The sequence below is a fragment of the Rhamphochromis sp. 'chilingali' genome (genome assembly GCF_963969265.1).
Source record: "Rhamphochromis sp. 'chilingali' genome assembly, chromosome: 7".
Lineage (NCBI taxonomy): Eukaryota > Metazoa > Chordata > Actinopteri > Cichliformes > Cichlidae > Rhamphochromis > Rhamphochromis sp. 'chilingali'.
In genome coordinates, this window is record NC_137934.1 from 2,333,875 (window position 1) to 2,360,762 (window position 26,888).

At 42.6% G+C, this 26,888-nt stretch overlaps 1 protein-coding gene across 2 annotated transcripts; it reads right to left on the reverse strand.

Moving 5' to 3' along the window:
• Window positions 1–873: 873 nt before the first annotated feature.
• On the reverse strand, window positions 874–25,797 carry swt1 (SWT1 RNA endoribonuclease homolog). Of its 2 annotated transcripts, none has more exons than XM_080887835.1 (17): window positions 25,640–25,797; window positions 25,329–25,401; window positions 23,256–23,329; window positions 22,471–23,128; window positions 20,214–20,334; window positions 19,573–19,674; window positions 18,972–19,163; window positions 18,170–18,263; window positions 17,486–17,727; window positions 17,084–17,232; window positions 16,727–16,865; window positions 14,445–14,584; window positions 14,120–14,250; window positions 13,665–13,811; window positions 11,008–11,074; window positions 10,825–10,892; window positions 874–1,664 (listed from the first exon to the last, which is right to left on the reverse strand). In XM_080887835.1, the coding sequence occupies exons 2-17, from the start codon at window positions 25,395–25,397 to the stop codon at window positions 1,565–1,567; spliced, it is 2,493 nt and encodes an 830-aa protein (XP_080743961.1). In that variant the 5' UTR covers window positions 25,398–25,401; window positions 25,640–25,797; the 3' UTR covers window positions 874–1,564. The 2 variants fall into 2 exon arrangements, with proteins under 2 accessions (XP_080743961.1, XP_080743960.1); XM_080887834.1 differs by having other exon boundaries at window positions 875–1,664; window positions 25,617–25,797.
• Between the last annotated feature and the right edge of the window lie 1,091 nt (window positions 25,798–26,888).

The window sequence follows — 26,888 nt, forward strand, 5'->3', positions numbered from 1 at the left end:
TCCTGTTCACTGCTAAGCTTTCACTGCCACCATTTTCCACAGTGACTACCACACTAAGCCAGTTTTTTTTTTTTTTTTTTTTTCCCCTCCCAAGTGTCTTTTAGTGGAGATTATGCTAAGCTGGCTAACAGACATCAGCAGGAAGGGATGACGACAGTCATTCTGGATAGTGGAAGTGTTGAAAGAGGACTGCCTGACCTCGTATCACTGCCTGCCTGCTGGAGCTGGTTTAATCCCTGCCCTGCACTCAATTCACAACTTGGTCACTGGTAACTTGTATGGTGGGGTAAATGGGCTAGTATAAGTATGTGTGGCTGTACACTTTTCTCTTGCATTGTAAAGTGGGATCATGACTAAAGAGCTGAGAGCATCGACATGTGTTGAAGCATTTTAAACTCTTACCTGATCATTTACAATTATAACTTTGATAGTTTTTCTTCCAGTCATTTTCTAATTACAACGTCACAGCGAGGTCCCTCGACAGCTACAAGTTTAAAAGAAAGGCTCTGTACATTTTTCTAAATGACTAAGCTGAGACAGGAAGTTGGGGTCCTCATTACCTGTCCTTTCACCATCTTCCACCTCTCCCTGCATGGTGTCTGATGCTTCAGCCTCTGCTGGTGTATTCTAAGCCTGTCTGCTGGCATCACAGGCATATAATCCCCTTAGTCACCCTTCACACACACGCATGACCACGCTCGGGCTGACGATCACAGCAGCGCTCTGCACATGCGAACGCTACCTCGGGAAAGAAAACGTGACGCGTCTCTTTAGTGATTCAAAACCAAGCAACAGTAAAAAAAAAAAAGTTCTTTACTTGACAATTTAGCCAACAATAAGTTTAGATGTCAAAATGGGCTCTTAAAAAATGCACTGAACAATCTCAGCATTCATAAGAAAAATAGTGTTTTATGGATGTAACCTGAGCCTCGTGGTGAAAACGGTCCTTTTCTGTTCACTGACCTGCTGGTTTATCATGAAAGGGTTTTTGTCCTGATCTACATTAAAGAATTATGTTCAGGCGTCAGCTTCATACTGAATGAGAGCGACATCGATGTGAGTTAAACAACGTCAACAGATTAAGCTCTGTAAGAAGCTGTCAGGTAATCAGAAATGATTTAAAAACAAACCTAAATAAATGCAGGCCTTTAAATAACAAATGGTACATGTTTTATTTTTATTAAAAAAATATTTCAAGTAAAAATGTTTTGTCATTTAACTAATCACTCTAAACAAAATAATATGCTTTTTTAAAATAGATTTAAATATTTATAAACTAAATTTCACCTTAACTCACCAAAACTCATTCAGGACACAAGTGCAAAGCTATTAGAGAATAATGAAATCTGTACTTGCTGAATTATACAAACCAGCTGTTACAGCATTAAACAAACTTTCGGAAAACAGCGTTATCTCTGTAACATGAGCTTTATGGATGGAGAACAAAGGCAGAAACGGGCACAGCACGAGCAGATGCGCCTTTAACTCGACAGCTTTGAGTTCAAGTTAAGAATCTGTCACGTCGAGGAATCCGTTTGGTTGATGAGCAACGGTCCTGACGGTGCTACGTGGGGAACGTCGTGTATTGACCTGCAGCTTGAACACAGTGTTCCAAGACCTCTTGAAGCTCCATTAACTTGGTCCCTCCCACCCTGAGCTTCTCCCTGGGAATACGAGAAAACAGAGAAAGACATGAGTACAGAGAAGGGAGTGGCATCCACCTCTCTCACACAGCTTTGCCTGTATGGTTTAATTAGATCCACTAATAGAGCCACTAAAGCGGACTTTATAATCCAGAGGCAGATATTAACCCTTCAACTACACTTTCCTGTCGTTCGGCTTTTACACAAAGTACACGGAGACTGAAAGGCTGGGATGGAAAACAGATCGATGAGTGAATTTTGAGTTATAAGATAAGCGTTCAGTGTTGTGAAACTGGAGGATGTGCAGAACATCCACCAGGATCAGGTGACCCTGAATCCTCCCTTAGTTATGCTGCAACAGGTGTAGGCTACTGGGGGAGTCCCATGATGCACTGGGTGTTTCTTCTTCACTCACTATGTGTCAACAGACCTCTCTGCACTGAATCATACTTGTTATTAACCTCTGTATCTCTTCCACAGCATGTCTTTCTTCTCTCACACCAACCAATCACAGCAGATGGCCCCGCCCCTCCCTGAGCCTGGTTCTGCTGGAGGTTTCTTCCTGTTAAAAGGGAGTTTTTCCTTCCCACTGTCGCCAAAGTGCTTGCTCATAGGGGTGATATGATTGATGGGTTTTTTTCTGTATGTATTATTGTAGGGTCGACCTTACAATATAAAGCGCCTGTATAAATAAAATTGAATTGAACATTTCAACAGAAAGGTGTCAAACGTACGGCACTTTGGTCACAGGAATGCACTCTCCACCAGTACACAGTGTTTAAGATGGGCTAAGCTTTACAAAAGGAACCTTGTGTGTGACACTTTTTCTCTCAGGAGAGATGCCATCCATCCCACTCTGGATGGAGCAGCTCTCATTTCTAGAAATCTGGCCAAATTTATTAAAACCCCCAAAATGTGACTATCCAGAGCTGGGAGCAGAAAGCAGAGTTGCAGTCTTCAATGCCTCTCTGCAGCTTCCCTCCTCCTGTTATCCCCTAAACCCATCCCCTTAGAGACTGCGTCAGCTCTCAAAAAGACAAAAAAAACAAACTAAAAACCAGCAACAAACAACTTAAACATAAAACCCTGAGAACCCCGCTCCAGAAATGTCTCTTAGTGTGCGACAAGGAGTTGAGAGCGGACAACGATCTAATCTCCAAAAAGCCTGTGGCTAATGAAATGTTTTAAGCCTGATCGTGTCAATGGGAATGGAGGTCAAGTTGAGATCTGGAAGATCGCAGCACTTTTCAAGAAAACTGCTCACAGGACAGCAAGAAAGGAAAACCTGTTTCACTTAAAAAGACCTGGAAGCACAGTCGGGCATGGCGCTGCACCGTTCTTATCTGCGGCATAAATATGACCTTCATGGAAGAGTCATTGGGAAAAGTCTGTTCCTGTGACCTCCCCATAAAAGTCTGCAAATGAGCATCGAAACAAGCCTGTGGACTGATGAACTAAACAACAGGAGTCTCTAAGGGCCCTGAGTAAAGACGTTGCAGCAAGTGGCACAGGGAACATTTCAGTGGTGAGATGAAGAATGGTTTGTAGGTAAACAACGACAGTTAAACACTTCTGATCACAACACTACGGATGATCCTACCAAACCTGATAATTCACAAGGTGTTGTCTCTAGAAACAAAAGCTAAAGGTTTAGACACGTCCTCGCCGTCCACCAGCAGAATGTTTCATCATCATCAGGTGACTTCTTCAGTCTCAGCTGACTGCAGGTTTCCAACCTTATAAACAGGACATTTGCACACTGACTGACACCAGCACCACTGAATGAACAATGGGCTCTGAGGTCAGTTCCTTGATTATTAATATGCAAATTGTCATGATCATTGATCAGCAACCATTGATCAAAGACCACTGATCAATGGCCATGAGTACCATTCACATTGCTCCTTCAGTGGGTTAGTTTCAGTCTTTGCACTGCAGCCCTCCACCCCCCAAAAAACCCCTAAATAACCCGAAGGCACTCAAAACCTTTAAAAGCTGACAGTCACCTAACAGAGTGGTGCCGTGCACACACCACGAGGTGCCCCAACGTTTGCTTAAGGCTCTTTTTCCTATTTGTAATTTTGAAACTGTGAAAGTTGAAGTTAGAAATAATCAACACGTCGTCTTGAATTGATGCCTGAAAATGAAACCGAACATGGCACCGTGTGGATGAATCCAGACTTTTCTACGCTAACAGTTTGATCACTGAACTTTGGATGTGCTGATCGCACTCGCCACTCACAACAGACAATCCTGCTTCTGTGTACACGGCAGCTTCCAGAAGCTCTGGATTTCACTGGCAGCTATTTAAGCACATTTCCCTCAGCTGAGCTAATTTTTTTTGGTAACACTGCTACAGTACAGCACATCCAGGCAGTTGCAAACGCACATAACGAGGGTTCGGCATGCACAGACATGCAAACTGGCTGCTGAAATCTTGGCAACAGCTGCTTAGCAGCGGAGACGCTGAGGGAGCTTGTTGCTCGTTGGCCTTTTTTCTTTGTTTTCACTAGATGATTGTGCAACTGCAGGAAGGAGAGGAATCTGCTGACTGCTATCCATCCACTTCCCGTCCCTCACCCCAGGGTGCAGCTGTGTGTTTTTGGAGCCTGTGGAAATGGGTACAGGCTGCTCCCAGGATGTGCTGATTGGTGGCAACTGGGCTGGTTTTGCATTCCAGAGCGCGCCATGGACAGACAAGCTTCCCTCAAAGTGTTTCCACTGACAAACTACTGCGACACGTTTGTCACATCGACAGTGTGTACACAGGGAAGGGCTGCTGTGTTACATAACAGCCTACATGTGTTTGACAGGTAGTTAATGCATGTCCCCGGGAGACACTAATGATTTGCACTCAACTGAAAATAGGACCACGTGATGATGTGATGTTCTAAAGCAGAGCATCATGTGATTAGCAGGAGCAGAAAGCCTCCGATTGTATTCCATCCCCTCTGATGGCGCTAAGAACATTTAGGATCTTGCATCTGAGCAAAAAGCATCACAACAGTAACAATAAAGACGAAAATGGTTGCATTTATATCCATGTTTCCCTTTTCCCCTCACCGGTCCTGCCAACAAGCACAGAGAAATCTTTCTTTGTCACTGTGATGCGGACAAAGAATTCTAATTACTGATCAATAAGAAGATTTTTTAAAGTGTCCGATGAACATAAAGAGCAAGCGAAGGCGGTGCGTTCAAATTAATGCAACACATGAAAACAAAGATTCATATTTCACTAACATCAGGCACGAGAGGGCGAAATAAAAGCTTCTATTACTGAAGGAGACCGATCTGCCTTATCAGACACACAGCAGCACTCGAGTATAATGAACAGAAAGTTAACTAATGGAACGCCCGAGGCTTTCTTGTGCTGAACGATGTGCTGTTCCCCACAGGCTTACGAAACGGCAGAGCGGCGTTTCCCTCTGGATGCTCCGTGTGACCGAGTTACATAAAACTAATGTGTAAATTTCATGACATGAGACGACGCCAGAAGGAGCCACCGCTAAATCTGTCGAGTGAGTCAGCGTATTATGCCAGAAACGATATGAAAGTTAAACATGGACGTGGCTAATGCGTGAACAAGCACTCTGTGATAACAGAGTCATTCGATTATCAGCTGCGGTAACCAACAGCCACGCTGCTCTGCACTAAAAGCCATCGGGCATCAACCTGACGGCACGTCTGCGAGTGAAAAATAATCCAGGTGTGGTGTCATCATCAGACCGATGACTCCATGAAAACAAAACAGATGTTTTCAAACAAGAGCAGAAGCAGGGCTGTGTGGATTTGAATATTTCTTGGAGCTGAGTGGATTTCAACAGAAGGCAAACTGAGCTGAGTCGCAGGACATCACATTCATTCAGTAACAGGACTGGAAGTTACAATCCCTGATAATTGGAGAAGGTCTTCAGGTATTGCTGTTATGAGGAAATGCAGCCCAGAAACGTTACCAGCGAGACACATCGTCGTGTGCCTCAACTTCACAGGGTGTTTCGGTCTTTCACCCAAAATAATCTGCCATTTTTACCTTCCTTGGTTAGCTTTAGGGATTAGAGATCTGATCTAGATTATCATATTAAAATGTGGGACACATCGTCAGTAGCGGACCTTGGATTCATCGGGTGTTTCGGCCATTATCGCCAGACACCCTCATCCAAGGAGGCCCTGCCAGGGTTGATCAGGCCCCAGAGTGCGTCACTGGTTTGTGTTAAGGCCCTGAGACAGCTGCATCGGTCAACTAGCACTCAAATGCTTCCTCAATTGCATCCTCCCACGCTACCAGCAGCTCAAAATCTGCCAAACATTTGCCTCTTTGTTCAAAATCTAGATGTCTTTCAGAAGCACATGTGACTGCCCACAAGCTCTGTGCTCGATTTGCACAATATCCTTTCTTACTAAACACACAATGGCATTCCTATATCACATAACAGAAAGCAGTACCCTTATTCCTGGTGCTTCTGTGCCAGTGCAGAGTAACAGACCTATCACTGATTATTTTCAAATGTGTTTTATAGTGTTATAAAAAGTATGTTATCGAGAACGATAAGCAACACAGAACACGTTTTATTTAACCTGACACAGTAAAATCTTATCAGCTGAAACCAGCGCCTCCCAAGGCCTTATATAACTCGTGACATAATACCACTGCACTCAACAAAGAAATCAAATATTTAACACTGCGCTCGCTAAGTGAAGTCCTAGATTGGTTCACGGCGAATGTAACAAATAAAACATTTAGGATCAAAACAAAGAGCCTGTCAGTGACGATCTGTGGCAACAAAAGCCAGAACGATGCGACTGCCAAGTGCCTGCAGAGCTCTTCTGGGAAGTGACACGGCACAAGCTGCCTTTAAACACTAAATAAAACATCTGACTTCACATGATTATTCCAGGCAAGAAAGTCACTGAAATACAGGAAAGTCATCTGATAATGCTCTCAGCTCTGATGACACAATAAGCAAGATCACAAAACGAGCCATTTTTCTCTCTCAACAGGTGATCCAGGAGTTTCCTTTCTCACTGTCCCACTTCCCCTCTGTTTTTCTGTTCCTTCATCTTTCTTTCTCCCTTTCCTATCCCTCAGTCATGTCTGTCCCGTCTGTAACAACTGAAAATAAAATAAAATAAATAATAACAACAAAGGTCGATCAAATGGATCAATACAGTAAGGCCGTGATGATCCACTTGGTAAAGTAAATCCATTGGGTCTCCTTGTTGGCCTTCAGACAACAATTCTGACGGCAAAAAAACCAAACATCAAAAAAACCAAACGAAAAAACCTCGAGTCATCTCGGCCTCAAAAATTTCAGCACTTGTCCCAAAATCTCATCTTGAAAATTGATGATAGTGTCATAAATTGAGTCTCGTGTAAAAGAGATAACAAAGATTGAGGAACATAGCCAGAATCAGACGAATCCTTCAAGTAGCTCGGTGTCCACATCTCCTCAGACCTGACATGGGCTGCCCACATTCAGGTCCAGACCAAAAAGGCTAGGCAGCGCCTGTATCACCTACGACAACTGAGGAAGTTCAGGGTCTCTCCAGAGATCCTCAGGATCTTCTATACAGGCGCTGTGGAGAGCATCCTCACACAGAACATCACATCGTGGTTTGGGAACAGCTGTGTGAAGGACCATAAAGCTCTCCAGAGAGTGATCCGTACAGCAGAACGCTGCTGCAGGATTGCTCTCCCCCCGCTTCAGGACACCTACACCAGGAGATGCCGGACTAGAGCAGTGCAGATACTGAAGGACCCGTCCCATCCAGGCAACAAACTGTTCCAACTTCTGCAATCTGGTAGAAGGTTCCGCATCTTCCGGGCAAGGACAGAGAGACTCAAGAGGAGCTTCTATCCCCAAGCCATCCAGATGATGTACAGAAATCACCTGCTTGCTGCATACATGCTACTACTGCACATTCACCTAATGTATATATTATATATAATGTTCTCCCTCTCTCGCTCTCCGATCTCAGGACTCTGGCCTTCTAAAGGTTCCTAGAGCCAGAAAATCTGAGAGCGTGCTTTTTCTTTTCATGCCCGTTTCTATGGAACAACCTCCCTCAAGATATTAGGCAGGCATGCTGTGTGGAGGTTTTTAAAACTAAGTTGAAGACACATTTGTTCACCCTATCTTACGTCTTAATTCTATGGCTTTTAGTTTTTAAATTTTTACTGTTTTTTACTTGTATTGCCGTGTATCGCTTTTATTTTATTTATCTCTGTAGTTTCAAATAGTTGTACAGCACTGTTTGAAAGTGCTTTATAAATAAAGTTATTATTATTATTATTCAGGGCTCTAGAGTGCGACCAATTTGGTCGCAAATGCGACCAAATTTTTCAGTGGTGCTACTAAAAAAAAAAATATTTGGTTGCACCTGTGCGACCAAATGTTCGGGTAGCAAAAAAAAAAAATCTGCAACCTTCCCTGTGGTCAACAACAGACACACATTTTGCCCCTATCGTGGACTAAACCAATCAGAGATAGTAAGGGGCGGGACCTCTCTGATTGGCCGTGGTCCAGTTGAAAGTGCAGGTGGAAGTGGGAGGTGAGTAGTTTGAATAAAGCGATATCAATTCATTAAATCCTGAATCGACTTTTAAATATTACTGTGTTTTGCCAGAAACGCCAGATTCTCAGATTAAAGCTCACAAAACCATTTCAACAACAACCAAACAGCAGATGAGAGCAGGTACACGGACTCCACACAAAGACGTAAACACAGACCCGACGCATCAGAATCAGCTTTGTCTTTCTCGGCTTTCTCACCCGACGGCCCGCAGACGGACACGCTGTCGGAGCTCAGCGATTCTGATGCGTCCGGTCCGCGCTGTGTTTACGTCTTTTTGCGCTGATTCTGAGCTGCAGGTTTTGTCTCTCCAACCAAAATCCACCGAGCCAGCAGCAAAAGAAGCAGCAAACTGCGCTTCACATTTGATCAATGTCGTCATGAATTTTGCTGTTTTGCTTCCACGACTATTAAAATCACACTTCATGCACAGCTAGCTCTCTCTCTCTCTCTCTCTCTGTACTTCAAGAACAGTTTCTCGTCTCCAATCTCTGTTTTCTGTATTATTCATTCGCTTATTACCCACCAGTCTACCGTTGTTTACAGGCTGTGGCTGCTGTCTTTTTCTTTTCTTTTTCACTTAAATGACCTCGGACAAGAAAGCCTATTTTTTCTGTTGTTCAATACTGAAGAAATTTAAACTTTATATGCAGAACATTGTAGAATATTTTTAAGGTTATCTGCTATAAAAAGCCAGACCAGGAAAATCTCCTTCATGTTTTTCTGTGTTTTATTCTCAGTTACTTTCACACAAAGGCATCTGCTGTGATGTTCACAATTCTGAAGAAGTCAGTGCTGATAAATGATCAGAATTATAATATTTCTGACTGTCTGAGGCTAAGTTGAATCGAATCGGGACTTTGAAAACCGGAATCGAATGGATTATAGAAATCAGTGATGATACGCAGCCCTAGTGAGCAGCCTAGGCCCGACAGAAGTGGATGTAGCTGTAATAGGAAAAGAACTATTGCTAACTTTTCTGTTAAGTTAAGGCCTGATCCTTCTGAAATTCATAGCCAGTGCTCTGACACGGTGTCATCAATCTTTGAATGCTGAAAAAGCACAGTGTATCCAGAAAAACACTTTATATTATATAAATTATTATAACATTTGTGTGCGCCTAACTTTTTAAAGTTAGGCGTACCGGTACGCCCATGGCAAAAAGTTAGTCTAGAGCCCTGTTATTATTATTATTATTATTATCTATATGAGGGGTGGGGAACTCCAGGACTCGGTGCCGGTGTCCTGCAGCTTTTAGACGTGTCCTTGATCCAACACAGCTGATTTAAATGGCTAAATGACCCCCCCATGTCTTGCAGTTCTCTAGAGGCCTGTTAATGAACTAATCATCTCATTCAGGTGTGCTGACCCAGGGTGAGATCCTGCAGGACACCGGCCCTCCCCTGATCCATAAATGTTCAATAGACTGAAGACAAACAAAACCAATCCTAATAACAGTGACGGCTGGAGTGATGTCACGATCTGAGAAACCTTTTGAGAGTCAGGCAGCAGTGTTAAACAAATAACTGACGGTTGAATACGTAAAACTGTGGCTTGTTTCCATGGTAGCTGACATCACAATGGACTGACGGGTGTAGTGATTCTGCTTGTTTCTGTGGCTGAGTTTTCACGTAAGATTAAAGTCTGTTTATTAAAACTTTAAAAATACAAGCAGAAGTTGAATAAATCCATCTGACATAGTGATAAAATAATGTACGTGTGTATAAGACACCTCACAGCTTAAACACTCTCAACCACGTTGAAGGTTACAAGCAGACAAAAACGGTCCAAAATCTGTGACGTAATGATGACATTTATATCCTATAATATGTTCCCTTTATAACAGTTTATGATGGGCATTTAAGATTGATGAGATAATCTCAGAGAAAGCGTAAATGTAAAGCTCATGTGTCACGTTACACGATATAAAAGGAGGGCAGAGGTTGCTCTGTGCGTAGTCCTGAACTTAGCCCTTTGCTCAGCACTTCATCAGGCTCCTTGAAAGTCCAACCTACTTCAAATTTACATCTCAACAGATAACAGTGAGATAGAGCTCAGGTTAAAATAAGCTCTTGAATCCAAAGGCAGCTTAATGAGGTGACACAAAACTCAATTCACTTGTGACCCTTCTTTTACTCTATGAGACTGCACAGGAGCACTGCTACATCTCCAAGATTCAAATGAAGCCGCCGGGTTACTAAACACTGATCTCCTGTTAAGGCTTCACCCTGTGAGACGCGTGTAGTTATGGCTCTGCAACTGACAAGGACACGCTAACTGCACCGATAAGCTAGCAGCTTAGTGGTTGCTAAGGTATGGCTAACAGATTTTTCCCCAAGGAAATATATTAACAATGAGTTGCACGACTGTTTGGAAATGTTGGCATGACACAGTCATTGTAACAGCTACTCGCCTGGACACGCTGCAACAAAGAGCGCAAGAATTTCGAGAACATGCTTGAATACAATACCTGGTAAGAAGAAAGTTATAGCTAATGGCACGCATCACTGAGTATGTGCGCAGCCACGTCACGCTTTTACCAAGCTCCAAAGCAGCCATTTACATTTAACAATAAAAATACAGTTATGTTATGTAGATGAATATTCCCTACCTGTAGTCCGGCTGTGAAAAACAGTCGAGCAGGCTTTTGGCGGTTAACCTGGAATTCTCAGTTACTATCTGAAACAGAAAGCAGTTTATCTGAGCTAAAAGAAAACAGCACATTAAGAAGCGCTTAGCATGGCAAAGTCCAGTGCATCTAATTGTGTACCAATAATTGTCATATGCCACTGACATTGTTGGAGTTGATGATGCTGAGCAGTGTCTGGACTTCTTCTAAGCCGGGAGCTGATAACAAGACACTGAAAACAGAAAAACACAATGTTAGAACTGATCTCTGTTACAAGAAAGTCCCACTGGGATCGATACGTTTCAGTTTTGATTAGCCAGCTCAGGGTTGGGGCCCTGGAGTCTGTCCTCTAACACAGAGGCAGCAGCGCTGTCACAATTTAGTGTCACGAGTTAACCGTCCATGCGTTCACATGGCTGTGAAAGGAAACCACAGCACACACCCCTATTTCACGACGGCAGCCTATAAAGCACACACAGCAGTGAGTCCCTGGACCTGTACAGCGCGTTACATGATTTCAACAAAGTAATATCTGAATAAAGGCTAAATATCAAAAGGAAAAACAAACGCTCGGGTTCATGAACCATCACAAAAAGCCCCCCAGAAACACTGTGTGCGCAACCCAAAGGCCCAGCGCTCGTCTCTGACAGGTTTGAACTGATTTTATGGCCAAAGGGAGACGACCACCAAATATTTGGAGGATGGTTTTAACCGGTGTGTAATGTTCTTCTGCGATTGCACGAATTTGCTCAGATTAAAACTGTGCCAGACAAAATGAGTTTGCAGTTCCATGTATTATCCGCGCATTCATCCACAACCGTGCATCTGCATAAAATGCAAACCCGCACTGTCATTAAGTGCATTATTCTGACGCACACGGGGATAATGCAGAGCGAGAAACAAGAAGACAGCAAGGAACGGCAGCAGAGCAACGAGGGTGGAAGGATAGGAAATAGGAGAAAATGATAGGAAATGACAGTGTCCTAAATTATCCATATCTAGTGTCTGCAGAATGAGAAAAATGAAAAAGAGGAAGACGGCGCGATAGCGTGCATGGAATGACTCATAGCTCTGCTCAAACACATGAAAATGAGCCCGGCTGTCTCCTAGGCAACCATGTTCGTGCAGCCCAATACACACATGCATGCGTACGGACTGGCGCAGATTTACACACAAACACGCAGATTCCTGCTAATAATAATCCACAGGAATGCAAATCCTGCAGTGATTCATATTTATAATATTTGTCATGCTGGCAGACATCAAGTTTAAGATTGTTTAATCGTGACCTGACTCGACATGCTTCACACTAATGTGGAAATGCATTCACAGCAATATCACTCAGTGTGACAGAAGTTCCCATTTTTGTTTCCAGCTTTTCTCTGGACTGAAAGCACTCGTGTTATTCGGCCATTATGCATATTCTGGTATGTCCTTCTTAGATGTTTACAGACAGTATCCCATCTGATGAATTCACTGTGTGTTTACTTTACTATCTATTTAAAGTGGCTCTTATTAGCCTCGCACACGCCCACGGGTACGCACGGACGCCGCAGCTGCAAACTCGAGAGAAAGCAGGATTATCGGAGTGTTCGAAAAGGACGCCGCTGTGGCACAACGTGTCAGGAGGCTTTTGTACAATGTTATCTGCAGCTTCACCAGATCATATATTAGACGTGATGTAATATCTGGTAACGAAGTCCCGCCATTCAAAAACAATAAAAACAGACGAGCTCGGAGGGTTAAATGGTTTGAGGGGCTTTCAGGATATCGCACTGTGAGAAGTTTCATATACTTTAAAACAGCAGATTGTTTTATGTCACCACAAACACCGCGTCACTACCAGAGCAAAAGCTTTTCTACACTGTTTTTGTATCTGACACCAGGCTGAACATCAGGAGACACCTCGACCTTTGGATGGCAGCGGTTTATTGTTACCTTCCCTCAAAGAGACCCAAATGTCACACTGCATGCTGTCCGGGAAATAGATAACAAATAATTGTCACTTTTTGTGTCCCACGCACAGAAGCGAGGTGGGATTAACGAGGTTGACACCGAGCTACGAGTCACAACTCTGGGAAACGGAAGCGGTCAAATGGAAATCGGCGATTCTTAACTTTGTTATGTCCACAAGCTCTTCCTACTGCACAGCGTGAAATGTCTTCCGTGAAAAAGCGCTGTTGTTGAATTTTCCGAGTGGAACCGAGTGAATGGAAAACAAATTAAAAGCACGTGACTGCAGCCGCATCGCTGCAGACGACTGTGATGATTCGTGTTATGTAAACGTGAGAACAAACTAAAGACTGACTCGGGTCGTTCCCAGTGCGATAAGAACACGCTTCTTACATGTGAACATACCACACGCTGACAATGCAGGCACAAGAAGTGCATTCTAGACATTTTTCTTAGAGTTCGTACCAGAAACTTCCCGCTACACTGAAGCACAGGCTGCTGCGTCATGGGAAAGGCGATAAGGCAAAGCTACAAGGTCACGGAGATTACAGCCTGCGCTACGGTGCCGAATGAAGCCCGAGAGCAATGACAGCATAAAACACATGCGCACAGGAAGGAGAGGGGTGGCCGTTTAAAGGACTTCTTCGAAAAGCTACTTGTTGAGGCAAAGGTGAGACACACCTGTGAAAACATGAGGAAAGCGTGACAGGTTAAGCAAGATCACACTCCTCTGTGCAGGTTACCGAAAGACACGGATCCAGATGTACCTGTAAGATTTGTGAAACGGTGACTGTGACGCACACACCTAAAATCTAAAGAAGCAACAGGAAGGGGCCTCCAGCGGTATTTTTTTAACTGACGTGACATACCTGCTGAAAGCTTGGAGCAGCTGCGAGACCATGGAGGACAGTTTGTGCAAGCAGGCCAAGGCATCCTGTGGTGGTGGAGCAGCTCCCTCTGGCTGAAGGCACTGCCTGGTGTGAGGGTCAAAGCCCAGAGCTTTGAACACCTCCAAGCTAAAACAAAACAGAAAGCAAAAGATTTCAGGGGGTCGGCAGAACGGAAAGAAAAACAAGACACACTTCAAAATAAACTCCAAAGTGTGTTTTTGTCCTGGCAAAATCACACTTTTTGTAATTCCTCCACAATTGGAACCACTTGGCTCTCACACTATCATCATAGTACGGTGCTGCTGCAGAATACGCTAACTTCTGAACTGATGGTGACATAGTTATTTAAATAAATCCAAGCATATGTGCTAGTAAGTAATCCTAATATGGCACCTGCAGTATAATCCCAACACTCCAATAACAAACATGCCCACCTTAGTTGACACACGTGAGACCAGATCCTCTCAAAGACGGCCCACACTTCCTGGTGAGAGTCTCCGTTATCGTCATCGTCATTCATGACAACGTCGCAGGCGGGAGATTCTCCCCCCGTAGGAGGATTTGGCTGAGAAACAATACGAAAAATACGTTTCAAACAAAAAAACTCAAATTGCTATGTTTAATAAGAAAATGGGTAATGCTTAGCTCGTTATCAGACTTTAAAAATACTTCCCTTACAATATACGTGACACAAACAGACACAACCACGATACAACATACACAAAAACCCATTAAGTCTTCAAATGCGCTCGAGCTGACCTGAGGTCGTAGCTTGTTCAAAATGTCGTCCAGTACAGCGACTGCTCGTGGAACGCGCTTTGAACTTCTCGAAAAAGCGTTCACAAGCTCTTTGGCATCTTGAACGACCTCTGAGATGGCTTCACGCTCCACCGTTTCACCTGAGAAAACACGCACGCATGCATGCAGTCTGCCCATCAGCTGACTGCACATAAAGGTTAATCTCACCTAACTAAAATGTGCTAAATGAATGAAGCTAAATGAACTCTGTTTTACGTCACGTAACAAAAACTGAACTATTATGAAAGTGAGCTCTGCTGCAGAGCTGCTGTGTTCCTGTTATAGTCAGGTGGAAACCTATAGACGCGCAGACTGACAGGGAGCTTGCATGTGCACATACTGTGCAAGAAAACATACATCCACACATAGAAGAAGGTTTACAGCACGTCAACATTTTACACAATAAACACATTATTTTCTATAAATATGAAGGTCAGAGTCAGAGACTCCGCTGCCCTCTCTGCAGAGCAGAGCGTCGCCTCCATCCTCAAAGACCCCACACACCCCCAACACGGACTGTTCACACTTCTGCCCTCCAGACGAAGGTTTAGGAGTGTGAAACCCAGAACGTCCGGACTCAACAGCTCCTTCTTCCCCCCTGCTGTCAGACTCCTGAACAGCTGACCTACCTCAACTGCAATTTGCATGTCAGACACTTTGCACATTAAGCTCCGTGTACATCCATCTACATCAACATCTCCACACTTGTCTTCCCTGACTTATTTTGTACTCATTTATTTATCTTCCATTATTTTTTATCTTTATTTATCTTGTTCTTTTAAAAATCCTTTACCTAACTTGGCATTTGTGTATGGACAGCAAAGGAAACAAACAAAGTAAATTCTTTACAGCAACAGCTACACATCTATCAGGACGCTTATCCTTCCATTTCCAGCTGTAGCCCTAACAGTGAGAATATTGTTACCTTACAGATGTGTATGAAGACAGTCTGTCCTCACAAACACAGCTGTTTTTAAAAAACAAAGATCTAATCACCATAATGCTTTCCCTAAACCTGACCACAACCCAATTGTAACCCTGACACTAAAACCACATTTTGGGGACCAGGATTTTGGCCTCCATAACAGCTGTTGGTCCCCCCAAGTATACTAAACTTCCACAAAGATATGAACACACACACACACACACACACACACACACACACACACACACACACACACACACACACACTTCTTAGGGGATACCAGAAAATCACATGCAGTACTTTTCCACTCCCAGATTTGTTCTTAGCCTCAGATACAGTCCATCCAGCCTTCACTTCCTCCTTCTGCTCGCCCTTCTCTCAGCTTCCTGGCACAGAGCCAGGCTGCGTGGTACCAAGAAATCAAGCATGTGAACCAAGGATACACAAACACGCACAAAAACACACAGCAAGGACAAAACCACACTGTTTAATCTATTAACATTCTTGCCTGGATTAAAAATTATTGGGCAGCTAAACACAGGTGGACACAGAGCATGAGAAACAGAGACACACACACACACACACACACAGACACACACACACATTCAGCACTGTGAGAATACACAAAGGGGATCCAGCAGTAAGACCCAGAAGTGCTGCAGTGGGCGACTCAGCATCTTTCTGACCCACATTTCCGTCTCCTACTTTAGCAAATGACCTGATTCTGCACGCAGTTCTTTAGGGTTCTAGCACAGTGCAGGGCGGACAACATCACACCCCCACGGTGGACGGCTTACATTCGAGGGATGACTCAGTATTTCACCACCGCTCTCTACCAAGGTGCAGGGAAAGCACCGTTTTCTATACAAATAATGCCGAGTATCGGAAATTGGACATTTCATCGCCTAACAATGTAACTTTTTGCATAACTGATGAGCTAATAATCAGCTCGTCAGTTTCAAACATTGCTTATATGGCAAACTGACTATCAGAAGCTTCAGTTTATAACATTGAAATGACTACAGAGCTACAATAATTATATAGTATTTGCCTTTATACACATTAAATTCTGCTGTTTACTCTCAGGGGAATATGGACACAAGCTCCTAGGAAACTGTCGTCATCATGTTTTCATCTAGAATGTCTGATTCTATCAAGCCTGCGAGATCCAAGAAACAGACGTGATGTCCTTCACAACAATGCTGCCTGTTAAATCTTCAAATCACCACACAAGACTCCAAAATAAGGCTAATAACAGACTCACTATTCGTAACCACTGAGTATATAAGAGTATATTTTCACCTATATTTGTGCTTACCGGAGTTGAAAAATTTGATGAGCTTTAAAACAGTTTGCTCCTTCCTCCGATGGGTGAGGTGGCCAAAAACAGCAATCCAGTGCTTTTTTATACACTGTAAGACATCCTGAAGTGTCCACGGTGGCTTTAAATAAACGATCTGTTAATGCAAAGAATGATATCATGAACCAATTACTTACATTACAGTTTTATTTACAGAATGAACGTGTCACTTATGAGGAGCTCATCAATCACCGTACCCATATCTAAAGTAACTTCTTATATTATAACAGCATATTGATACAACCTAACATTTAACTAATGAACCTGTGTTTTTAGTGTCAGTGATGTGAAATTCCCCATATTTATTTATTTTACCTCAAGCCAGAGGTCATCATAAGCAGCCTTCATCTCCACTTGCAAAACGTCAGACAGCACCTCCCTCAGACAGTCTTCTAATGCAGAAATGCATCCGCTGAGGTCCCTTAGTGTCCTCTCCTCGTCTCCTTCACTGAGCTGCTTGCTTTCTGTGATCAGTTACATACAAGTATTTTATATGTTTGAGTGATTTTAGGCAGTAGATACAGAGCACATACGAGTAAATGACTAGAAATGAACATCTGTAATACTAACTCTGTGTACTTCTTGTGTACAGTTAATATAAGAAGGGAGGGAAGGAAAACAGGAAGTGCATGTGTTGCGGGGGATTCCTAGTACATAGATAGTATGTGCCATTAACTACTGCATGATGATGAAGCAACACATTAACCTCCAGCTCACCTTTGTGTAGGACTCCCACATAAAAGCCCGCTTTCTTTTGACCATGTGGCTGAACCGGTGGGCACCTCGTGCTCAGCGTTGGTGATAAGACCTGAGGGTTATTGCTCGGTGGCACAGAAGCCTGAATGCCTCCAGTGATCTGAAGGCCATGTCTGGATCTCCCAACCTCTGCCTCCAAGTCAGTCTTGCAGAGTGCCTTCACCCCACTCAGGAGGGCTTTACTGCACAGATTCTTATCATTGCTGAAGATGACAGAATAGAAGCATGTTTTTAATCAGGGGGCAGTGATAAGGCATTAAGACTATTTATTTTCACAGACATCCACACTCATTATCAATTCACTGTGCAACACTGAAGCGCTGTCTGCCCGCTAATTTGATTTAGCAAAACAATCGATGACTACAGCAGGAAACAGCGCCGTGAAATAGGTCAAAATGATGAAAACAAAACAAAATAGCTGCGTCATAAAATCGGAGCCAATAAGTTGCTAAACTAAACTCACATTCCCGTGCTCAGCACATCTATTCTTTGCCAATAGCTGTCTGGCCCTCGCTTTCTTTCTCTCATCCCAACTGGAACTATCTGGCTGGACCCACTCACAGTCACATGCATGTGCATTATCAGCAGAGGACACACTCTGCAGCAGCAGCAGTTTACTGTAGGGGGGGAGGAGGGATAACTCACGTGCATAAGGTGAGAGCACACTCTGGGAACAGCCTCTGGTACTGCAGGCAGCACTGCAGCACTCTGTCATCGTTATTCTCAGCAGTCAGACCATCTGCATACAAGGGGAGACAGACAGGAAGAGAGAGAGGGACAGAAGGACAAGACATGACGCTGTTAAACACCAGGAGGACTCAACAATGAAAACACAAGATGGAGAATTCATGCCTGTTTTAAAAGAGATACTGAAGGCGTAGAGGCTCCAAAATAAACCCAAAATATTTCTTCCTCATCTCCTTTGTCAGATCTTGTTTAAAATGTAACAAAATATCGACACAGCAATGAATGCACGGATACAATGTGCCCTTGAGATATTTACAATGTATATTATGGTGACTAATTTCTTGAGAAAGAGTTCAGCATTAGTGCCACCTAGTGTCTGTGCAGAGGAGTCAAGCAATGACAAAATACAGTCCCGACCAAAAGTTTCAGACCACTTGAAAAATGGCAAAAAAATCATATTTTGCATGGTTGGATGTTAACAAGGTTCCAAGTGGAGTTTCATCATGCAACAAGAAGAAGTTAGGGCACCTCCTCCACTGTGGCACGTGGAAAACATCTCAGGTGGGATCTGCTTGTCATGCTGGTAACATTGGAACGGTTACGTTCCTTTGTAATGGATAGAAGGTTTTCATGTGCTCGCTGTTGTTGAGGGTGACGGTGACATTTATTTATTTATCAAGTCAACAATTCACCCAACAGCCTATCAGGCAGCTCTCACATGGGCTAATGGATGTGTAATAGAGACAAAGTTTCCACTCACTGCTGCTCTCTGCGGCCTGCTGCATAGATTGGCCCCACAGCCGAGGTTCCCGGCTCTTCAAACACTTGTAAATGTAAGAGATGGCTGGAGTCGCCAGGTGGGCCACGGAGCCTGACAGGCCTCTTCCCATTTTTAGGGAGTCCATCTCCTGAAGCACCACCCAGGGGATGACGATAATGGGGAAGCCCAGGCCTAACAGAACATGAAGTAAACACAGAGCAAGCAGACAGTACTGATTAGTTTATCCATAAAAATACAATCTGACAATGTGGAAGCGATCATAACGTTTTTTTAAATTAAAATTTTCTCTTCAGTTCTCTTGCAACTGTATTGATCCTGGAATGAAATCATTCTTTTGGAGCAGATGCGTGATCATAGAGTCTAAAAACTAAATTATGTTATGTTAGGGAAAGCAAAAATGCAATACGCTGTTCTATGGAGACAATTTTCAAGATAAAAGGCTAAATACACTGCTTGAAGATAACGTAAGCATTTAACTCATGACTGAAAAAATCTTAACAACATGAAATATTATAAATCATTCTACAAAACACCGTTAGTATTAGTTACTGCTTTAATAGCAAATTATAGCGTGAAACACCTCCGAGGCCATGACAGCGGATCTTTTTCACATAATCCAGGTGACTGAGGAGAATGTTTGTGTCGAGAACAAGGATTAGGTCCTGCTGAGACGAGTTTCTGCCTGTGAAGAAAAAAAACATTGGATTGAATCAAGTAATTTCTTGGTTATTTTTAAATGATCAAAACAATAAATAAAATAACACAAAAAATAATATTACTTTCCACATAATTGTTTTGTGGAAACTCGATTTCAGAAACTACTTAAGACTAACTTGAGCTGAGCATCTCAGTTGTCTTATCAGTTATCCATTTTGTTAGATTAATAACTAAATCCATAAGTCAGATGTTAAAATATATAAATCAGATGCTTATATCGTAATCTTTATGTGTCACACAAGGATTAATTAAAAAAAGTCAAACCATGGATCAAGTTACGAGTGGGTTAGATGTGTTAAATTGCTTCTGCCACAAGTTGAAAGTTTGGGCTTTTATTTCAGTTTTGTCACTTACAGATGTTTGAATTAGTGAGTTGAAAGTTGACATACTTAATTGAAATTTTGAAACAATAACCAAAAACTCCTCAAAGTGTGATTTAAAATTTAACACATGATGAGTGTACAAAATTGGGACGTCTTTAGGAAAGAGACGACGCTTACGTACCTGCAGGTCCTTCTTCGGGACAATCTATGTCCATAGCGGTGAGTTCCCCGTAGCTCTTCAGGACATTCACCTCCAATCTCTTCTCAGAGCGGGCAAGATGAAGCTCTTCAACCACCTGTATCTGTGGAAAAGCCATCCATTTAAAAACAAACATCTATCCTTCAGTTCTTTCTTAGTGTTTTAAATGAGTGATCCCAAAAGGCTGATTCTGTTCATGTGGACAATATGAACTGAAACCAGCCCACTGAACGATTGTTCATTCGGTGGGCTGGTTTATTGTGGAAATGTACTGTTGATAAGGTTGGGAAAACCTGCAGTCGGCTGAGACTGAAGAAGTCACTTGGATGACTCCCACTGAAGACGCTAGGTCCAGATGACTGAGCATGGATCAACATTAAATGAGTGATGTTACCTGGTCAGTGTTGGTATCAGGTGTCTGCGGGAGCTGCCCATACCCAGAAGGCCTGCCATCAAATTTTAACCTTGGTTTAAGATCTGAGCAACTTTGGGTTCGTTGCATAGCTAGAATTAATCGTTAAGAACTTCCGGTTCTTAACGACAGGCTTTGTTTTGTTTTGTCCCTGTATGGTTTAAACGAGGCTAATCTTCTTATAATAGTGGAGACTGCTTTTAAATATGGAAACGGGGGTAGTCACAAGAAGTAAGAGAGTCACAACTCCGACAGATGAGGAAACAGAAAAGCCACGTGGATTGGAGCTACTCTCCTGACCCAAGGTTAGCCACGGAGGGCATGGATACAGCTGAGCCCACCCTCCTGAATATCCTGAAAGAGCTACGCGACTTCAGAAAAGACAACAACCAACAACAGGCGGATATTAAACGTGAGTTAAGAGGAGTTGATGCTAGAGTGGAAGAGGCAGAGGGACGAATGAAGAGACTGAGACGGCGCTACAGGCGGCATCGTCATTAAATAAGAGACGGGACGTCAAGCTAGCCTAGAAGCAGCGCGCAGAGACAACCTTTGGATATATGGAATATGTGAAGATTAAGAAAGGGCCGACATAATTACATGTTTGGACAATTAATTGAAAAACACGCTGGGCTTTCCCAGTGACCAGACAGCACATTGCGCTTTGACCGCGAAAAGCCCCGATCCATTGTGAAGTTTGGGGACTCCCATACGAAAGGGTACGATTTTTGCGGACCACGACTACCCTAATGAGGTCTTCAAAAGACGCAACGAATATCACCGCGCGAAAACCCCACAGCAACCCGACAGCAGGAAGAGATTCAGTTGCCGTCCGCTTGGCGCACGGCGCACGGTCACCAAGCCGGAGTGACGCCTGATCATACGCAAGAAAGCCAACGCATCCGCTGCAGAGAAGCTTCGGATGTTCAGGAGAGATACTGACGACTGAAGAGTTCAGATTGTTTTACAAATCTGATATTACATCATGGTTATGGTCACATTACTTAGTAGAGTCGTTAACTCGGCTTCTTACTTCTCTTTTCTCTCTCTCTATTTGTAATAACTGTGGAGTTTTTAAAAAATATATAACTATGTTCAAAAATTAGATCCTGAGTCAGGATGTTAGACACAAACTTGTTAGGGTGTAGAAGGCTCGTTTCTTCTTGGAAGGACTATTTTTGTTTTTATTGTATTTTTCCTAATCTCTGTTTTTATTCAATGTTTGAGTTCATTATTTTTTCTGAGGGAGAGAAACTGTCCATGCACAAGTTTAAAGAAAAGCATTTAGCACATTTTCACCATACGATCATGCAGGACATCAAGATGGTCTCATTTAATGTAAAAGGGGCTCAAGTCTGGTTAAAGAAGTAAGATATTATCGAAAATAAAACGTGCAGCATCAGAACGTGAGAAGCTGAAAAGAATGGGTTACAAAAGGGCATACTACTCGTCTTCTAAAAATGGACTGATGAGGGTAGTTGTGATATTAACATCACAAAAAGTACAATTTGAGTACATTTCTGAGGCCTATTAAGAAGGGAGGCATATAGTAATCTCAGGGAAGATCAACAGTGTAGTGATAAGCATTTGTAATGTCTGCTCCTCTTCTTATATATAGAGCCACTTGCACAATGGTTAAGACAGAGAGAAAGTATTAAAGGTATTCATATAAGTGGAGAAGACCACGAAGTGGCCCTATATGCAGATGATGGTGTATTTATATCTGAGCCTAATAAAACATTCTAATGGTTCTCGATAATGTGCCAGGATTTGCTTTGGAATTGATGATGACTGAACTTTACCACGGGACACTGATGTGAAATTTACCTTTGAGCTGCTTTCCGAGGCACTGTGTTTGGCTGAAGTGGAAGACTTCTTTAAGATGGAGGCAGAAGACGTGTTTGCATCATCTTTATAGAAACTTCTTTGGGGCTTTAACTCCTTTTTTTCATGCTTTTGACACATCTCTATAGCAGAGGTGGAGGAGGTAGGTTTGCTGGTCTTGATATACCTGCTGTGATTTCCAGTCCTCGGTGGGTCCTCAGTTCTGCAGTTCCTCTTCTGCACATCCTGCCTTGGTTCTTTCACTTCAGCAGAAACTAAACTGGGACCCACTCGAGGCTTGTTTAATTTGGACTGGCTCCTCTGGGAAGACTTTTCATCGAACCCACCTTTAGACTTCGTTTCTGTTCTCTGAGGGACTGCACCTGCACTGAGTTTTGAGTATCCTCTTTCCACAATGTCGCTTCCAGTGACAGTTTTATCTTTCCCTGAAACATAATTCTTTGCTTTACTGGAGCAATGATCCCCATGGAATGCCACAAAGTCTGGTTTGGATTTTGCATATTGTCTGTCCTTATTAATGGGTTTCTGCTCTGTTGCTTGTGTTTTTGCCAGTCTGTAGACAGGTTTTTTGATCTGCCGGGTGCTTTGGGAGTCATCTTTAACAGAAGAAGAAACGGATTTTTCCTTGTCCTTTTTACAGCTAGATTTTGAAGAATAAAAAGAAACGATGCTGTAAGAACTTTTTTTTTTAATAATATAAAAACACGATTAATTTCCAGTTAAAAAAATGCAGAAATAAATAAATGGTTATGTAAATTCCATCAAACCTTTTCTGACTCTTTAAAACTTCTTTCCTCTTGGCGGTTTTGTAACTGTTGCTTGCATATTGTCCTCTGGATATCTGATAACATAAAAAACATGAAACATTTTGTGAAATGCAACAATTAAGGCAGACTACAGCTGAAATAAAAGCAATAAAAGAAATTTTTATTTTTTCTTGATATTTTTTACATGAGGGACTTCTTGTTTTTAGGAAAACTTTGTAATATTCCAGTGCCCTGTCACTCCTATTCTGAACGTTTTTGTCATGATAGTGCTTAGTTATGCTGCACATGTCGAAACCAATTTTGTCTCCAAACTGCTCAACCTGAGCCGTTTCTCTGATATACTCTTCCCAATTCAAATCAAATCACTTTTATTGTCACATCACATGTGCAGGTACATTGGTACAGCACATGCGAGTGAAATTCTTGTGTGCGAGCTTCACAAGCAACAGAGTTGTGCAAAATACAATAACATAAACAGGCAAAATATACGAATGGCTAAATCTGAAACTAATAAATATATGTACAATATATAATAGTATATGCAAAAAAAAATTTTTCTGGATGTGTATACTAAATGTTTTTCTACGTGTGTGTGTGTGTGTGTGTGTGTGTGTGTGTGTGTGTGTGTGTGTGTGTGTATACACATATTTTACAAATTAAATAGAGTCAACAATAAATAAAATATATAAAAATATACAGAGTTGAGACATGTGCAAAACAGTGGCATTAATGTACAGTATGTAGTGCATAATGTTGAAGTTCCAATTCTTATCCCTTCCGATGAAAATCTTAGGAACCTTTAACTCTGGCACCTCCAGCCACGCCTCCTGTCTTGTCCTAGTGCCACTGGGAATTGGGATGCAGTTTTCGTCGCCCTAAACCAAACCCAAACACCCACTATCTTCATGCTGCCTCCCCTCACCAGCTGGAAGCTTCAGGGCCAAAGTTGGAACAACAAATTCTCCCAGATTACAAGACGGCTCTGCCTCATCATCTTACTTCTTCAAGGTCACCTGCGTCGACTTCAGGATTGTTGACTTTTTCTTAAAAAGAGGTGAAAGGGCACTCTCTCTTTCTCGAGTTGAATACATGCTCCACACACATGTTCTCAAACTGCTCTCCCATCAGGAGCTCAGTCTGGGTGAAGTTATTTTTTCTCCCCTCCTTAATGCCTTCATTTCATCTCGCCTTGACTTTTGTAATAGTCTTTACTCTGGCGTCAGTCTGTCATCAGGGTTAGATCAAATGCTCCTAGCTGTCCCAAGGTCCAGATTAAAGCACAGAGGAGATCGAGCCTTTGCTGTGACTGCTCCTGAACTGTGGAACAAACTGCCCCTCACATCAGGACCTCCCCAACATTGGACACTTTCAAAACCCTTTGAAAACCCACTTTTATGGCTTCCTTGGCTTTTAAATCAAAATGAGTTTGGACTACTTTTATTTATCTTATTTCTTACTCAAACTTACTCTCTCTGCACTCTCTCTTCACCTCTCTTGTGCGTTATCCCTCGATTTGGATGGTTAACCCAGGCATGTAAACTCATCCAGCGTCACTCTTACATCCCTCTCACTAACACACACGTATTGTGGAAAATATATTTTTATACAACAGGGCTTTTATTAGTGACATATTAACCTAGAAGCTATTGAACGTGCAAAGCTTAGGGCCTTAGAAGAAACGTTCTGCTTGTAACTTACATACGTGCCTGCTCAGCAAAGGTTAGTACAGTATGTACTCAGGATGTGCCACAGATGAGTATGAAGAGAGCAGCACAGCGGGAAACACCTGAAGTGTAAGACAGCTGAGACAGCTCTTTAAGTCTTACAGAAGCTTGTCAATAAAGGAAGTGTATCTAAGTGCAACTGATGCATGTTAGGATATATGCTTATGAAGGGGCTGAACCCTGATATATAAAAACAGTATGCTGTGTGCTACCTAGTTGAGATCTATGCAGAGGATGACACTGTATACATCTCCCACGCGTGTGTTCAATAAATCATTGTTGTGACTGGACAGTATTCATGTCATGTAGCAGCAAAGTCAACTACAGTACACAAACGCTGTAACCTTACCCTCTCGTCTTCTTCACTTGAGGACGAAGACGACTTCTTGTGCTTTCTCTTTCTGGCCTTTTTAGGCATTTTCCTGGGAAGGCAATGTTAAAGAGGAAATAACGTTTCCGGTTAATATAAACACAAAAATCAAGCTTGATTTAAAGCAACACGTCACCCTGACATAAAACGAAACTAAACTAAAAGACGCATTTTACTCTCTTAAACGCGTCCTAATACTATAAAATATTGCCGCGTTAAGCCGAGTGTTAAACTCGTAACTCACAGCAGTCTAAAGTTAAATGTTACCGTTAGCTCGTTAAATCTCGTACACGAAGAAGAAGCAGCAGCAAACTGCAGCCGTACACGCTACATGTCGTCGTTACTGTCTGAAGAGGTCGCTTTCGTTGTTTCAGGGACATAAAGTAAGTCAAATATGAGCAAACGTCACATTCCTACACAGCTCAGTTTCCCTACCCCAGAGCCGACTGTTTTCCAAAACATCCGCAGCGCTTCCGGCTTTTCTTCTTCTACTGCGAACATTTTTTCTCAGTTGCTACGTGACTGCCACAGACTGGACGGGAGAGCTGCGCGTGCGTTTGTTGCTCCTGGAGCGTTTGGTGAAAAGATTAATGCCATGCTCCACAAATTGGCTGTTTGGAGGCCTCTCATAAACGACCTAATGTTTTATGTGTCTTTCTTTTTCTTTTTTTATTGAAAAAGCTCTCATCTCTGCCCCTGGGTCTGACCCTCTGTCTCCATCCCCTGCTCTGTTGTTTTTGACTAGTTTGAGCTTGTGACTCTTTTTTATTTAGAGGATGTGGTTGGCCATCTGAGACCAAATGATCCTGCCCCTCCACGATTTTTTTAAGGAGATGTTGCCTAGCATAGGGCAGGGTTTTGTCAAACACCAGTTTAATATCCGAAGTTGTCCCTGCTAATTTTTAGCATGCAGTACAACCTCTGCTCAAGAAACCTGCCCTGGACCACACTGTATTGGCTAACTACAGGCCTATCTCCAAGCTGCCTTTTCTGTCTAAAATTATAGAGAAAATGTATATTCCTAATTGATTGGTTGTTTCGATGAGAATGGTATCTTGGAGATTTAGTGATAGCTTCGTTACCTATGATTCTTGTAATCATGTTGTTCTTGTCCTCCTTGGCCTAGCAGCTGCTTTTGCCACTGTAGACCACAACATTTTACTGTCTCGTTTACACCATCTTGCAGGCATTCGTGGTACTACTTTGAATTGGTTTGAGTCTTATTTGTCTGACATAACTTTTAGTGTTAACTTTTTAAGGGTATGAGTAATTTTCTGCTGCTCTTCAGGGCTCAATTTTAGGGCCCCTGGATTTCCCTTGTATTTACAGCTTTTGGGAGCCATGCATAGAAGGGATGGAATAGCCTTCCACTGGTATGCCGACAACTGCCAGATTTATCTGCCTCTGAAGCAGAAAGATGCTTTATCTGTTAAACTGCTTTTGGCATTTCTAGAGGATATAAATGGTAAATGGCCTGTATTTATATAGCGCTTTTCTAGTCCCTAAGGACCCCAAAGCGCTTTACATATCCAGTCATCC